The sequence below is a fragment of the Globicephala melas genome, chromosome 6, assembly GCF_963455315.2.
Source record: "Globicephala melas chromosome 6, mGloMel1.2, whole genome shotgun sequence".
Taxonomy (NCBI): domain Eukaryota; kingdom Metazoa; phylum Chordata; class Mammalia; order Artiodactyla; family Delphinidae; genus Globicephala; species Globicephala melas.
The window spans coordinates 34,787,991-34,803,272 of record NC_083319.1 but is presented as its reverse complement, the minus strand read 5'-3'; the positions used below and the strand labels follow the sequence as shown (position 1 = coordinate 34,803,272).

The following is a 15,282-nucleotide window of genomic DNA, read 5'->3' as shown; positions in this document are numbered from 1 at the left end:
TCAGATTTTTTCATCGTTAGTGTATAGGAATGCAAGAGATTTCTGTGCATTAATTTTGTATCCTGCAACTTTACCAGATTCATTGATTAGCTCTAGTAGTTTCCTGGTGGTATCTTTAGGATTCTCCATGTATAGTATCATGTCATCTGCAAACAGTGACAGTTTTACTTCTTTTCCAATTTGTATTTCTTTTTCTTCTCTGATTGCCGTGGCTAGGACTTCCAAAACTATGTTGAATAATAGTGGTGAGAGTGGACATCCTTGTCTTGTTCCTGATCTTAGAGGAAATGCTTGTTCAGTGTTTCACCATTGAGAATGTTGTTTGCTGTGGGTTTGTCCTATATGGCCTTTATTATGTTGAGTTAGTTTCCCTCTATGCCCACTTTCTGGAGAGTTTCTATCATAAATGGGTGTTGAATTTTGTTGAAAGCTTTTTCTGCATCTATTGAGATGATCATATGGTTTTTCTTCTTCAGTTTGTTAATATGGTGTATCACATTCATTGATTTGCATATATTGAAGAATCCTTGCATCTCTGGGATAAATCCCACTTGATCATGGTGTATGATCCTTATAATGTGTTGTTGGATTCTGTTTGCTAGTGTTTTGTTGAGGATTTTTGCATCTATATTCGTCAGTGATATTGGTCTGTAATATTCTTTTTTTGTAGTATCTTTGTCTGGTTTTGGTATCAGGGTGATGGTGGTCTCATAGAATGAGTTTGGAAGTGTTCCTTCCTCTGCAATTTTTTGGAAGAGTTTGAGAAGGATGGGTGTTAGCTCTTCTCTAAATGTTTGATAGAATTGACCTGTGAAGCCATCTGGTCCTGGACTTTTGTGTGTTGGAAGATTGTAAATCACAGTTTCAATTTCATTACTTGTGATTGGTCTGTTCATATTTTCTATTTCTTGCTGGTTCAGTCTTGGAAGGTTATACCTTTCTAAGAATTTTTCCATTTCTTCCAGATTGCCCATTTTCTTGCAATAGAGTTGCTTATAGTAATCTCTTACGATGCTTTGTATTTCTGTGGTGTCTGTTGTAAATTCTCCTTTTTCATTTCTAATTTTATTGATTTGAGTCCTCTCCCTCCTTTATCTTGATGAGTCTGGCTGATGGTTTTTCAATTTTGTTTATCTTCTCAAAGAACCAGCTTTTAGTTTTATTGATCTCTGCTATTGTTTTCTTTGTTTCTATTTTATTTATTTCTGCTCTGATCTTTATGATTTCTTTCCTTCTGCTGACTTTGGGTTTTGTTTGTTCTTCTTTCTCTAGTTCCTTTAGGTGTAAGATTAGATTGTTTATTTGAGAGTTTTCTTGTTTCTTTAGGTAGGCTTGTATAGCTATAAACTTCCCTCTTAGAACTGCTTTTGCTGCATCTCATAGGTTTTGGATCATCATGTTTTCATTGTCATTTATCTCTAGGTATTTTTTGATTACCTCTTTGATTTCTTCAGTGATCTCTTGGTTATTTAGTAACATATTATTTAGCCTCCATGTGTTTGTGTTTTTTACGTTTTTTTCCCTGTAATTCATTTCTAATCTCATAGCGTTGTAGTCAGAAAAGATGGCTTGATATGATTTCAATTTTCTTAAATTTACTGAGGCTTGATTTGTGCCCCAAGATGTGATCCATCCTGGAGAATGTTCCGTGCGCACTTGAGAAGAAAGTGTAATCTGCTGTTTTTGGATGGAATGTCCTATAAATATCAATTAAATCTCTCTGGTCTATTGTGTCATTTAAAGCTTGTATTTTCTTACTAATTTTCTGTTTGGATGATCTGTGCATTGGTGTAAGTGAGGTGTTAAAGTCCCCCACTATTATTGTGTTACTGTCAATTTCCTCTTTTATAGCTGTTAGCAGTTGCCTTATGTATTGAGGTGCTCCTATGTTGGGTGCATATATATTTACAATTGTTGTATCTTCTTCTTGGATTGATCCCTTGATCATTATGTAGTGTCCTTCCTTGTCTCTTATAACATTCTTTATTTTAAAGTCTACTTTATCTGATATGAGTATTGCTACTCATATGGTCTCTTTAGAGACCACCTCTGTGTCTTTTGGTTGGAGCATTTAATCCATTCACGTTTAAGGTAATTATCGATATGTATGTTCCTATGACCATTTTCTAAATTGTTTTGGGTTTTTTTTTTTTTTTTTTTTTTTGCAGTACGCGGGCCTCTCCCGTTGCGGAGCACAGGCTCTGGACGCACAGGCTCAGCGACCATGGCTCACAGGCCCAGCCGCTACGCGGCATGTGGGATCCTCCCAGACCGGGACATGAACCCATGTCCCCTGCATCGGCAGGCGGACTCTCAACCGCTGCGCCACCAGGGAAGCCCTTGGGTTTGTTTTTGTAGGTTCTTTTCTTCTCTTGTGTTTCCCACTTAGAGAAGTTCCTTTAGCATTTATTGTAGAGCTGGTTTGGTGGTGCTGAATTCTCTTAGCTTTTGCTTGGTGTAAAGCTTTTGATTTCTCCATCGAATCTGAATGAGATCCTTGCTGGGTAGAGTAATCTTGGTTGTAGGTTCTTCCCTTTCATCACTTTAAGTATATCATGCTACTCCCTTCTGGCTTGTAGAGTTTCTGCTGAGAAATCAGCTGTTAACCTTATGGGAGTTCCCTTGTATGTTATTTGTCATTTTCCCCTTGCTGCTTTCAATAATTTTTCTTTGTCTTTAATTTTTGCCAGCTTTATTACTATGTGTCTCGACCTGTTTCTCCTTGGGTTTATCCTGTATGGGACTCTCTGTGCTTCCTGGACTTGGGTGGCTATTTCGTTTCCCATGTTAGGGAAGTTTTCGACTATAATCTCTTCAAATATTTTCTTGGGTCCTTTCTCTCTCTCCTCTCCTTCTGGGACCCCTATAACGCGAATGTTGTTGCGTTTAATGTTGTCCCAGAGGTCTCTTAGGCTGTCTTCATTTCTTTTCATTCTTTTTTCTTTATTCTGTTCCACAGCAGTGAATTCCACCATTCTGTCTTCCAGTTCACTTATCCGTTCTTCTGCCTCAGTTATTCTACTATTGATTCCTTCTAGTGTAGTTTTCATTTCTGTTATTGTATTCATCTCTGTTTGTTTGTTCTTTAATTCTTCCAGATCTTTGTTAAACATTTCTTGCATCTTCTCGATCTTTGCCTCCATTCTTTTTCCGAGGTCCTGGATCATCTTCACTATCATTATACTGAATTCTTTTTCTGGAAGGTTGCCTATCTCCATTTCATTTAGATGTTTTTCTGGGGTTTTATCTTGTTCCTTCATCTGGTCAAAGTCCTCTGCCTTTTCATCTTGTCTATCTTTCTGTGAATGTGGTTTTTGTTCCACAGGCTGCAAGATTGTAGTTCTTCTTTCTTCTGCTGTCTTCCCTCTGGTGGATGAGGCTATCTAAGAGGCTTGTGCAAGTTTCCTGATGGGAGGGACTGGTGGTGGGTAGAGCTGGCTGTTGCTCTGGTGGGCAGAGCTCAGTAAAACTTTAATCCGCTTGTCTGCTGATGGGTGGGGCTGGGTTCCCTCCCTGTTGGTTGTTTGGCCTGAGGCGATCCAACACTGGAGCCTACCTGGGCTCTTTGGTGGGGCTAATGGCAGACTCTGGGAGGGTTCACGCCAAGGAGTACTTCCCAGAACTTCTGCTGCCAGTGTCCTTGTTCTCATGGTGAGCCACAGCCACCCCCTGCCTCTGCAGGAGACGCTCCTACACTAGCAGGTAGGTCTGGTTCAGTCTCCTATGGGGTCACTGCTCTTTCCCCTGGGTCCTGATGTGCACACTACTTTGTGTGTGCCCTCCAAGAGTGGAGTCTCTTTTTCCCTAGTTCTGTCCAAGTCCTGCAATCAAATCCCGCTCGCCTTCAAATTCTGATTCTCTAGGAATTCCTCCTCCCGTTGCTGGGCCCCCAGGTTCGGAAGCCTGACGTGGGGCTCAGAACCTTCACTCCAGTGGGTGGACTTCTGTGGTATAAGTGTTCTCCAGTTTGTGAGTCACCCACCCAGCAGTTATGGGATTTGATTTTATTGTGATTGCGCCCCTCCTACTGTCTCATTGCAGCTTCTCCTTTGTCTTTGCATGTGGGTTATCTTTTTTGGTGAGTTCCAGTGTCTTCCTGTCAATGATTGTTCAGCAGTTAGTTGTGATTCTGGTGTTCTCGAAAGAGGGAGTGAGAGCATGTCCTTCTACTCTGCCGTCTTGAACCAATCTCAAGCCATGGTCTCTTAACCAGGTTCAGACTTCATCTAGACACGGAGCCCCTTGTTGGAAGAGGAGGCCACGCCCCCTTGAAGAACTCTGTAGAGATTCTAGAAATCTTCATCTAAGCCCCCTCCAGAGGGACCTGTGATCATTTACTAGAGTGGTCCACTGTAGCCCACAGTCTACGTGGGGGCTTACAGCAGTCAGGGCCCATATTCCAATCACAGTGAACCCACCTGTGCTTACTTCTCCAGGTCCTGAATCGACTAGACACCCCTGGCAACTGGCAGAATCCCAACATCAGTTCTGTGACACATGGAGTAAGGTCTCCTGTTAGAGGGAGGAAGCCCCTGGAACTTACCTTTTCTGCCAGGAGAGTGAAACAGCTGCTATCAGTTTCTGTATAAATAATTGAAAGAGGAGTAACCTTGCCAAAGGGAGCATTCATTCTTAGAAAGCAGCACAGCCTAGTCTCACGTGAGGAAAGCGCTGGCCTCTTTTAATGAACGTTTGGCCCGGCTCCTTTCAAGGTAATAATGTGCCTTTATTGTACGGAGCATTTGGTCCCTTCCTGAACCAGGGTCAACAGAAAAATAAAGTTTTTTTTCTTATTCTCAAATGACTCCCCTGTTGGGGAGGGGGAGTTTCTCCATTGATCTTACTACAGCTCATCCCTAATTCATAGATTCATTGCTTCCTTCTTCATTCAGCAAGCTCTCAGAGGGCCTAACCCCTGCCCGCCAGGCCTGTGCAGGGCACAGAGGGGGCGGGGATAGAAGAGCAAGACAGGCTCTTAAAAGAAGGCAAGGCAGTTAGGAAAAGCAACTTCAGTGCAATAAACGCTGCTACAGAACAGTGCTTGGGAGGTTTTCTGGAAAAGATGCTTCTTCAACTGGGTCTTTTTTTAAATGTTAATATTTAATATTAATAATATCTTACAGAAAAACCCATACGAATTTTTGGCCAACCCAATACAATTTTTAAAGGTTACACTCCATTTACAATTTTTACAAAATGTTTGCGATATTCCCTGTGCTGTACAATATATTATTTTTTCTTTTCTTTTTTTAGATAGACTTGTTTTTAAATTTTATTATTTATTTACTTTATTTTTTTGGCTGTGTCGGGTTTTAGTTGTGGTACTAGGGGTCTTCACTGAGGCGTGTGGGATCTTTCATAGTGGCGTGGGCTTCTCTCTAGTTGTGGCGTGCAGGTTTTCTCTCTCTAGTTGTGGTGCACCGGCTCCAGGGCGCGTGGGTTCTGTGTTTGTGGTGCACGGGCTCTCTCTTTGAGGCGTGTGAGCTCAGTAGTTGTGGCATGCGGGCTTAGTTGCCCCACAGCATGTGGGATCTTAGTTCCCCGACCAGGGATCAAACCAACATCCCCTGCATTGGAAGGCGGATTCTTTACCACTGGACCACCAGGGAAGTCCCTGTAGAATATATTCTTGTAGCGTATTTTAAACCTAATAGTTTGTACCTCTTACTCCCCCACCTCTGTATTGTCCCTGCCCCCTCCCCTCTCCCCACTGGTAACCACTAGTTTGTTCTCTACATCTGTGTGTCTACCTCTTTTTTGTTATATTCACTAGTTTATTGTATTTTTTAAAGTGCATATAAGTGATATCATACAGTATTTGTCTTTCTCTGCCCGACTTATTTCCCTTAGCATAGTACCCTCCAAGTCCATCCATGTTGCTGCAAAGATTTCATTCTTTTTTTATGGCTGAGTAGTATTCCATTGTATGTATATATACCACATCTTCTTTATCCATTCATCTGTTGATGGACACTTAGGTTGCTTCCATATCTTGGCAATTGTAAATAATGCTGCTATGAACACTGGGTGGCACGTATCTTTTTGAATTAGTGTTTTTGTTTTTTTTAGATATATATACACAGGAGTGGAATTGCTGGGTCATACGGTACTTCTATGTTTAGTTTTTTGAGAAAACTCCATACTGTATTCCAAAGTGGCTGCCACCAATTTACATGCCCACTAACAGTGTATGAGGGTTCCCTGTTCTCCACATCCTTCCAACACTCAGCTGGGTCTTGAAGAGCCAGTAGGTGCTGCCTGGAAGGACAGTGGAGAGAGAGCACAGAATGTCCGAAGGCATGAAGACCAGAGAGAACAAGGCATAGTCAGGAGGGAGGAGAGAGCTCGTGGGGATGGGGGTGGGAGGTGCAGAGGCACAGGAGGCCGGAGAGGGCAGTGAGGGCCAGATCACCAGCCTTGCCCAGCCAGCTTGAGAAGCTTGGAAATGTGGAATATCCAGGCTTGGCCCCTGTAGCTCAGGGCCTGCATTGTTGTCTGAGACTGACACTTTAAAGGTGGAGGGGAGAGGGACAGCACATACCCTTCGAGGAGCCAGAGGATAAGTCTTTGAGGAGACTCCTTCCTACTTCTCCGTTCTTCCCTTCAGCATCTTTTCCCAGGGCTTCCACCAAAATGCAAGGTAGGTATAGCAGCCACCTGTGCAGACTGCCACCTTGTGGACAGTACAGGGATTACAGATCTAGATATGACTTCCTCATTCCTTAGTTCAATATACTGTAGTATTTCTTAATAATTCAGATGAGCCAAAGTGCTGGGATAAGGTGCCCTTTGTTTGAGGGGAGGACAAAAATGCATACAGACAATCACCGAATGCTCAGAGGTGTAAGTCTACCTGAAGCAGTGGGGTCGGTGAGGAGATGTGGGTAGGCTTCACAGAGGTGACATCTGAGCTGGGTCAGGTAGGGAGCAAGGGTCTTTAGAGACCACCTCTGACATCCTCACTTTACAGAGAGGGAGACTGCAGCCCAGCGTAGGAAGGGACTCGCTCAAAATCAGAGTCCTTCAGGTGGGTGTCCCAGGCCAGGGCCCCTTTTCCTGTGCATGGTTGACCTCCACTTAAAATGGGTCCCCCTCCCAGTGCCAGAAATGGCCTTTGCAGAATCTGATCTGCTGCGCCTCCCTGTCCCCTGGCAGCCCCATCCCAGCAGTTTGTCCAGCCTGCCTATTGCTGCAGTAATCTCTTCCCTCGTTCTCTGCACTCCGCCTGTGATGAACTGCAAAGCACTGAAACCCTCCCCAGGGAGGACACTGTACTTAAGCCAGGGTCTTGGCTGACATGGGAAGACGGCGGGTGTCTCCAGGGCATCTACCCTCAGGGACTACCATACTTATCAGTACACAGGTACTTTGTAAATTTTGGGACCTGAATGAATGGGGGAGGTCAGGGAAGGGGAGGTGGGTGGCACCTGAGAGGTCAGTCAGATGTCTTGTGGACTTCTCCAGAGCTGAGTCTAGTCTGGGAAGATAAATTGGGGCCAGGTCACAAAGGCCACTGAACGTTCTCCCAGAGAAGGAGTTTGTCTTGCATTTGTCTTTCTTCTGCCAGCAGAGGGAGCCAGGCCTGTTTGTGACAGAGGAGGGACAGGATGGGAATATAGGATAGCTTCATTCTTTTTCAAAGTGAGAAATATTGTCGCTAGTCAAGGGTCATACCCATTGATATTACTTAATGAAGAAATTGCCCTGCCCTAGGTCTTCCAGATATTTTGGTTCTTTTTTTCTAAATTAAATAATTAAGCCATATGTCTGTAGAATAAATAGAGGCTGTCCTGTGATAAGCTCCCAACACTCGGGAAACAAGCATGGCCTTTGTGATGCACTGCTGAATTTCCTTGTGTCATGTCTCCAGAACCCTGGACCCTGATAAACACAGGGCTTAAATAGAGTAAGTCTTCCTAACCTGGGTTCTCGTGTAGTCATCTCTTTCCTCACGTTCTGCCAACTGCAGCACCATTACATGGCTCCCGGAAAGAGGTCTCTAGCGGAGTGCTTAGGGCTCTGTTCTATTAAATGTTTTTATCAATAACCTGGATGAACTCAGCGAAAGTGTTCAAATGCCCGAGTACTTCAAAAAGGAATTAATGTACATTGGATAGAAGAAGCGGTATTCAAAAAGGCTTGCAGAGGTTAGAAAGGCAGAGAGAAATCAAATGTTGAACTGTCCTGCAGACACATGTCAAGTTCTGCATTTAGACTCGACACTAAAATGAGAAAGCGTGAGGGGGAAATTGAAATGGATTACACAGGGTTGTCTCCATGTTCAAAGAGGCCATGTCTGGAGCATGGTAGCCACTTAGAAATGGTTCCTTATTACTGTGCCTGAAACTGTGCTGAACTGAAGCATTTTAGAACAAGAGTCTGGGCTTTTCTCCCACTTTAACATGGCCGTCTTCCTAACTCCCCTGGGCAGTCAGTGACGATTCAGTAGTGACTCTTCCTTAATGGTGTGAAGAGAGCAATTGTAGAATTGTGACGGAAGTAACCAGGAGAATCCAAGAATTTAAAATATGCATTTGAAGCCTGGGCAGTGGAGCCAGGAAGCACCTGGCAGATGAGCAGTCACAGAAGAGATGGCATCTCCATGTGCCTGAAGGAGGAGAGCTTTACACTTCTTTTCTCTGAATGACGTGGCATGGATGTACCGAGAACTGCTTCTTCTGGGAAGGAGAGGGCCTGCTTTCAGAGGAAACACGTGGACAGTGTTTCTTTGTTTGCAGGTGTCCAGTGAGAGAGTTATGTTGTACCGATCCTCATATTTCTCTGTCTTTTTCGTTTTTCCTTCATCATTTTCAATTTTGAAAACAAGCATTTGTGGGGCCTCCCCTGTCTCCCAGGCGTCATGGCGAATCAGGCCTAGTCCTGGCTTCCAAGCTACCGTGATCTAATAGGGGGACTGGGACCTGGGCACAATTAACTGGGATGTGACCGTCTGCTCCACTTTCCAGTTGGCACTCGGTGGAGAGCATGCGCCCTCTAATTGCTCATGCTCGTTGAGGGCTTGCTCACCCTCCTGAGCATTTTATATTAGCTCATTTCAACCTCATCTGTCATGAAGTAGGTGTAGCTTGTCTCAGATAAAACCGAGGATCAGAGGGGTTAACAACATAACGTGGCCAAAATTACAGCTGGTAAGTGGTAGAGTTGGCCCCGAAGTCCACACTCCGTACCACTGCCCCAGGCTGCTTCTCCACAAATATGTGCTAAATGGACGAATAAAGAAGGCCTCAATATGTGCTATAAAAGAGATGTAGGCCAAGCCAAGAGAAGTGAGGTTACACCATGGCGATCAGAACACTACGCCAGATACTAGCCTTGAGGTGGGACTTAATGAACGAAAAACCATGGCGATAAGCAGGTGGGAGGCGCCGTTCTAGGCAGGAGTAAAGGGATCAAGGTGAGCGAACACAGATGGCCTGAATTGTCGGTTATGGTGCCTATTCACTGCCTCCAGGACCCCCTCCCACTCCGTCAGAGCTGATGAGACCAGGGGTGTTATGGACTGAATTGTGTCCCCTCCCAAATTCATATGTTGAAGCCCTAACCTCCAGTACCTTAGAATGTGACTTTATCGGGAGACGGGGCCTTTAAGAGGTAATTAAGTTACAACAAGGCCATTGGGGCAGCCTGATGCAATCTGACTGGTGTCCTTATAAGAAGAGACTAGGACATAGAGATGCTAGGGTGCAGGTGCACAGAGGAAAGACCACGTGAGGACACAGCGAGAGGGCAGCCGTCTGTAAGCCAAGGAGAGGCCTCAGGAGAAACCACACTTGCAGACACCTTGATCTTGGACTTCCAGCTTCTGGAACTGTGAGAACATAAAGTTCTGGTTTAAACCACCCAGTACATGGTATTTTGTTATGGGGGTCCTAGCAAACTTATATAGGACTGAGCCAGAGACAGGAAGGCATAGACTGGCTGTGACCACCTGGGAAAAAGATAAACTGGGGCAGATCTTTTCTCTTAGCAGTTAGAACTGGGGAACTCTGGGAAGGAGCCAGTGGACTTTGGGGGTAGAGGTTGAAAGGATACTATGAACTAAAGTCAGGATGGTGGTGAGTTAAAACCCCAAGAGAGCAGAAACCCTAAGGAAGCAAAGGGGCTGAGTCAGAGAGAGGAAAGATTGAAGAAAAAGGCCAAAAAAGGAGAGAGACAAGAGAAAGACCACTTGGCCACAGAGGGGAGGAACCTTTCCCAAGAGTGGCTTCAGTCTCCAACACCTTCCCTGGTTGGGCCCCAGCCCTTGCAGGGGAGGAATTGGAAACCCCTTTAACTCCAGGCAACTCGAGTGGATCTCTGTTCCTTGTTCCCTAAAGAGCCAGAGTAACATGAAAGGCCATGTTTAGGGATGGATAAGCAACTTTGAAAAAAATATAGATGGAAACCAGTGGAGATGAGGCTGGAAAAGAGGGTTGAAGCAACTTCTTGGAGGGTTTGGAAAGCCAGGGTTGGGAGAGCAGACCATGGAGGACGTTTGGCAAGTCTGAGCTGTGCTTTAGGGAGATGCGTGTCTGCACTAAGCATGGAGACTGGGGGCTGCAGGCCTGTTAGAGAGCACTAGTGTTGGTCCAGGCAGGAGGTGGTGAGGGCTGCAACTGCAGCAGTAGCAATGTGAATGGAAAGGAAGTTGTATTGGTTAGGATAAGGACTAGCTGCTCTAACAAACAAACTCCAAAGCATATAATAGCTCTTACATAATAGAAGATTATTCCTTATTTGTGTAAACTCTCAAATGGCTATTCCTAGTCTCCTCAAGTGTTGATTCAGGGACCCAGGCTCTTTCCATGTTGTGTCTCCACCATTCTGAACACCACCTTCAGGCTGGCAGAAGGGAAAAGAGGAATGAGCCCTCTGACATCCAAGGGATGGATAAGAGCCGCCAGGTGGCAGAACGAATGAGGCGAGAGAAGGGGAGGAGCCACAGACAACTCATGGGCGATAGGAGTATGATGCTGCCACTACCTGGCCTGGCAGCTGATGGATGCGGTGAATCAACAGACAAGAGCACCTGGGGTCTAGTTCCCATTTGGCTCGGGATGATCGTTTGGGAGCAGGGTGGCCATGTAGAATCCATGGGCCATTCTGGTAACTGGGAAATCTTAACACACTTCTCAGCAGCAAGAGTCATGCTCTGCCCTGATCAGGACTTGACCATTCCTTAGCTTCCTGCATCTCTCTGGGTGTTATTTGGTTCTCGGTCCCACTGATGAGTGTTTAGTTCTTGTTCTGTGTCTCAAGGTCAGACTCCTGAAAGAGGTGACCTGTTGGACAGAATGTCCATCACAGATGGCAGATTGATATGGTTTATGACTGGCTGCCCTTGGGTCAGGCACTCAGCTTTGGCCCAGTGAGCAGCGCTCTGGGGCACAGAATTGCATGGCACCAGCATGGACGCTCACACCCTTGGCACAGCTCTGTGGACGTGGCAGGCTTTCTCAGGCTAGTCCTCTTAGTGTACTTCCCTTCCTTAAGCCTCCGTCTTCTCATCCTTAAAATCAAGAACTTGGACCACATGATGCTCACAAGTCCTCCACGTTCTGTGCTGTGTTAGCTATAGGGCAACACCAGCTGCTGTAACAAACAAGCTGGCACTCCACTGGCTTATTACAGCAGACCTTTATTTCTTGCTTATGGACAGTTGGTGTAGAGGACAGCTTCCTCTACATGGTGATTCAGGGACTCAGGCTCTTTCCCATCCCATTCCTTTAGGGCCTTTGAGTCCTAAACCAGCAGGTGCGGGAAGGAGAGGGTAGAAAAAACACACTTGCTTCTTAACTGTCTTAGCCCAGAAGTACCACACATCACTTCTGCTCACATCCCATTGGTAGCCTTGATCCCGTGTTTATTCCTAGACTCCTGGGTGGGCTGGGGAGTATGCCCCCTGGCTGGGCAGGTACTTGCCAGCAACAGCTTCACTTTATGGCAAGGGAGCAGGAATTCCTTGTGGACAGCTAGCCCCGGTTCTGCCACATGGGTGGGGTTCAGTTTTGAACTTGTCTCCAGCCACTTCTCCCAGCAAATTGTCCTGTTTCCAAGGAGAATCTTGAAGCCAGTGGTGCTAGTTTCCTAGTTTATTGCCTTGAGGCAGAGTCCTACTTTATTGCCTGTAATAATTCTTACAGCTAGCCGAAGAGGCCTCAACTCCTGGGCAAAGCTCCATTAGCTCAAGGAGCCAGTGCCCACAGCCAGTGAGAGGCAGCAAGAGTCTTGGAGAGAGGAACTAGGAGGGCAGTTCCTGCTTTTGCATGAGAAAGCATGGGAAGGGCGGTAGAGCAGAAGAGTAGCCAGTAGTGTTCCCAAACAAGGAAGGAGGCCACCCACTTGCTGTCATTTCTCTGGTAAATATTTGACTGGATGTTTGCCTTTCGCTGAGGTTTTATTTTTGGGTTCTGGGCAGAACGTCAGAACATCAGAAGCAGTCATCACCAAGAGGCAAGAGAAGCCCAAAGAACCGCCCAGAGAAGCAGATTGCTCACCAGAGCTGCAGGCAGTGCTTTTCCACCAAGATGCTTTCCTCAAACGCAAGGTGAGTTATCAGGGTCAGGCTTGAGACAAGTCATGCTGGACAACTGTATGTTCCTGGCAACTGTATTCTTCTTTTTTTTTTGGCCATGCCCTGACCAGGGATTGAACCTGGGCCCCTGCCAGTGACAGCACCGAGTCCTAACCACTGTACCGCCAGGGAGTTCCCCCTTTTTTTTAAATAAAAAAATTTTAATTGATGTATAGTTGAGGTACAGTATTAGTTACAGGTGTACAATGATTCACAGTTTTTAAGTGAATACCCTCCAAATCCATCCATGTTGTTGCAAATGGCAAAATTTTGTTCTTTTTATGGCTGAATAGTATTCTGTTGTACATATGTTCCACATCTTCTTTATCCATTCATCTGTTGACGGACACTTAGGTTGCTTCCGTATCTTAGCTATTATGAATAGTGCTGCTATGAACATTAGGGTGCATGTATCTTTTCAAATAAGTGTTTTTGTTATTTTCTGATATATACCCAGGAGTGGAATTGCTGGGTCACATGGTAGTTCTATTTTTAGTTTTTTGCAAAACCTGGCAACTGTCTTCTTTGCTATGGTGATTCATGGAACCGGGAGGAGGGCATGGTTTACCTAATTTGTAGGCAGCTGGCACGATGGGTCGGTGAATAGATTTCTGTTCATCTTCAGTTTAGAGCCACAGAGTGGAGAGGGAAGAGCGCAGATACAGTGTTAGCAGACCTGGGCTTGAGTCCTGGCTCTGTAGTTTCTAGCAGATCTTAAAGCCTTGGTTTCCTCATCTATTAATCAGGTGTAATAACCCCTGTCCTACCTAACCCACAGCTTTGTGAAGATCATCTGAGAAAAGAGTGTGAAAGGACTTTGAGAGCTGTACAGTCCCATCTAGAAGCGTTCTCACTCAAACATATAAACTTAAACACTTCATTTTAAATGATCCCAGAACTAAAAAGGCTGCTCAAAAATAGAACAAAAATTAGAGCCATCACTTTCTGGTGTCATAGTGTTCTTCTCTGTTTAGATTGTCAAAGGATGTTATTGTGGGGATGGAAAAATAATTTTCCCTTCTAGGGAAAGAACCCTTCTAGGTTCTTGACTGAGACACCCCTGTAATAAAAAGATTAACAAGAGAAAAACAAACAAATTTAATAATATGTATGCCTCCTGTATACATGGGAGATACCCAGGAAAATAGAGTAACTCCCCCAAATGGCTGAAGCTGTCACCCTAAATACCATCTTCAGCTAAAGGCAAAAGAAAATGTTGGGGTTGAGGAGTTAGTTATAGGAGGTTATCAGGAAGAGCACAGTAAACAAGGGTAAGGTCATTATGCAGATTTAAATAATTGTTTTCTACATTGATAAGAGTTTCTAGAGATAAGGTCATCTTACCTTGTCTACCTTATCTACCATTCCTGGTACAGTGAGGAAGACACCCTTACAAACAAGAGATTTCCCCCATACATGTACATGTCTCCTACAAAAGCTCCAGTTTTAGAGCTTCCCCTATGTCTGCAGTTTCTTAAAAATAACCATGTTAAAATAATCCTTATGCTGAAGAGGCATATCTTGGGGTGACAAATTCTTCCCCCCTTCATCCCACCTTTGAAACTTCAAACAAGTTTCACAGTCCAGAAGCTGAGTTGACAAATTGCTCCATATCTCATTGAACCTGTCTCAGTAGTGAGAATAGGTCAGCTTAGTTAAACAGTTGTGTCTCATTTCAGGAGGTGGTCTTGCAGGTGTGCGCCCAGAGTTAGGCCTAGATAGTGCCAGTGGTCAGGTATTTATTAAGAGGCATTTCTATGGAAACGGAAGAAAACCAAAGCTTAATGGTTGGAGAAGACTCTAAACCACTTTCTGAGCCCAGGAGGCAGCCAGTCAAGAAGATTTTCTCTGTGTTAGGGTTGAACCATCTTTTGCAGTTTGAGTGTCTCTGATGATGTCATCAGGTGTTCAGTTACACTTTCTGAGTGGCCCACAAAGCAACAGGCACAAGCGATGTCTAAATATGAGCTGTTATGGTGATTTCTCTGAAGTGTATATCAAGCCATTCACATTCAGTTTGCAGGGTTTCAGGGAAAAGGGCAGCTTTTGTTTTTAGTGATTCCAAGTCAAAAAGGTGGGAGAAAATTGGAAACATTAGTTTGGAGATTTGTAGCCGGATATTTGAGGAAACTAGAATTCAGGATCCAGTCCAGTTTACGGGTAGAGAACAAAACCCCAGAGACAATTAACAGAACTAGAATCTTATCTACAAGTGTGTATTATAGTTTCTACTGAAACATAATTTTTCTAAAATCACCCTTATTTCTATCAAAGATAGCCAAATGAAGACTAATTTGTTCACAAAATAGGTCTAGTTTCAATAAACTTGTCCCGATTATTTGTGCAAGCGCAGCAAGAATAGCAGGTGACCATGTAGGGTCTTTTAAATATTCTTTGCTGGCTTTTCATAAGGAATTTCAGATTGAACTTTTTGTTTGTTTGTTTGTTTGTTTTTGTGGTACACGGGCCTCTCACTGTTGTGGCCTCTCCCATTGCGGAGCACGGGCTCCGGATGCGCAGGCTCAGTGGCCATGGCTCACGGGCCCAGCCGCTCCGCGGCATGTGGGATCTTCCCTGACCGGGGCACGAGCCCGTGTCCCCTGCATCGACAGGCGGACTCTCAACCACTGTGCCACCAGGGAAGCCCCAGATTGAACTTTTAAAAGCATCTAGAGGAAAAAAAAAAAAAAAAAAGCATCTAGAGGTCA

At 44.7% G+C, this 15,282-nt stretch overlaps 1 protein-coding gene across 2 annotated transcripts in view; it reads left to right on the top strand.

The window, feature by feature from the left end:
* LOC115838658 (stimulated by retinoic acid gene 6 protein-like) overlaps positions 1-15,282 on the top strand; it is a 72,677-nt gene that overhangs the window by 7,861 nt on the left and 49,534 nt on the right. For both annotated transcript variants that reach the window (XR_009564280.1, XM_060300729.1), the window contains exon 2: positions 12,419-12,547. Coding sequence is in view for 1 of the 2 variants with exons in the window: in XM_060300729.1 (XP_060156712.1) it covers positions 12,419-12,547 (129 nt within the window). In the remaining variant the exon portion in view is untranslated. The remainder of the gene's footprint in view (positions 1-12,418; positions 12,548-15,282) is intronic.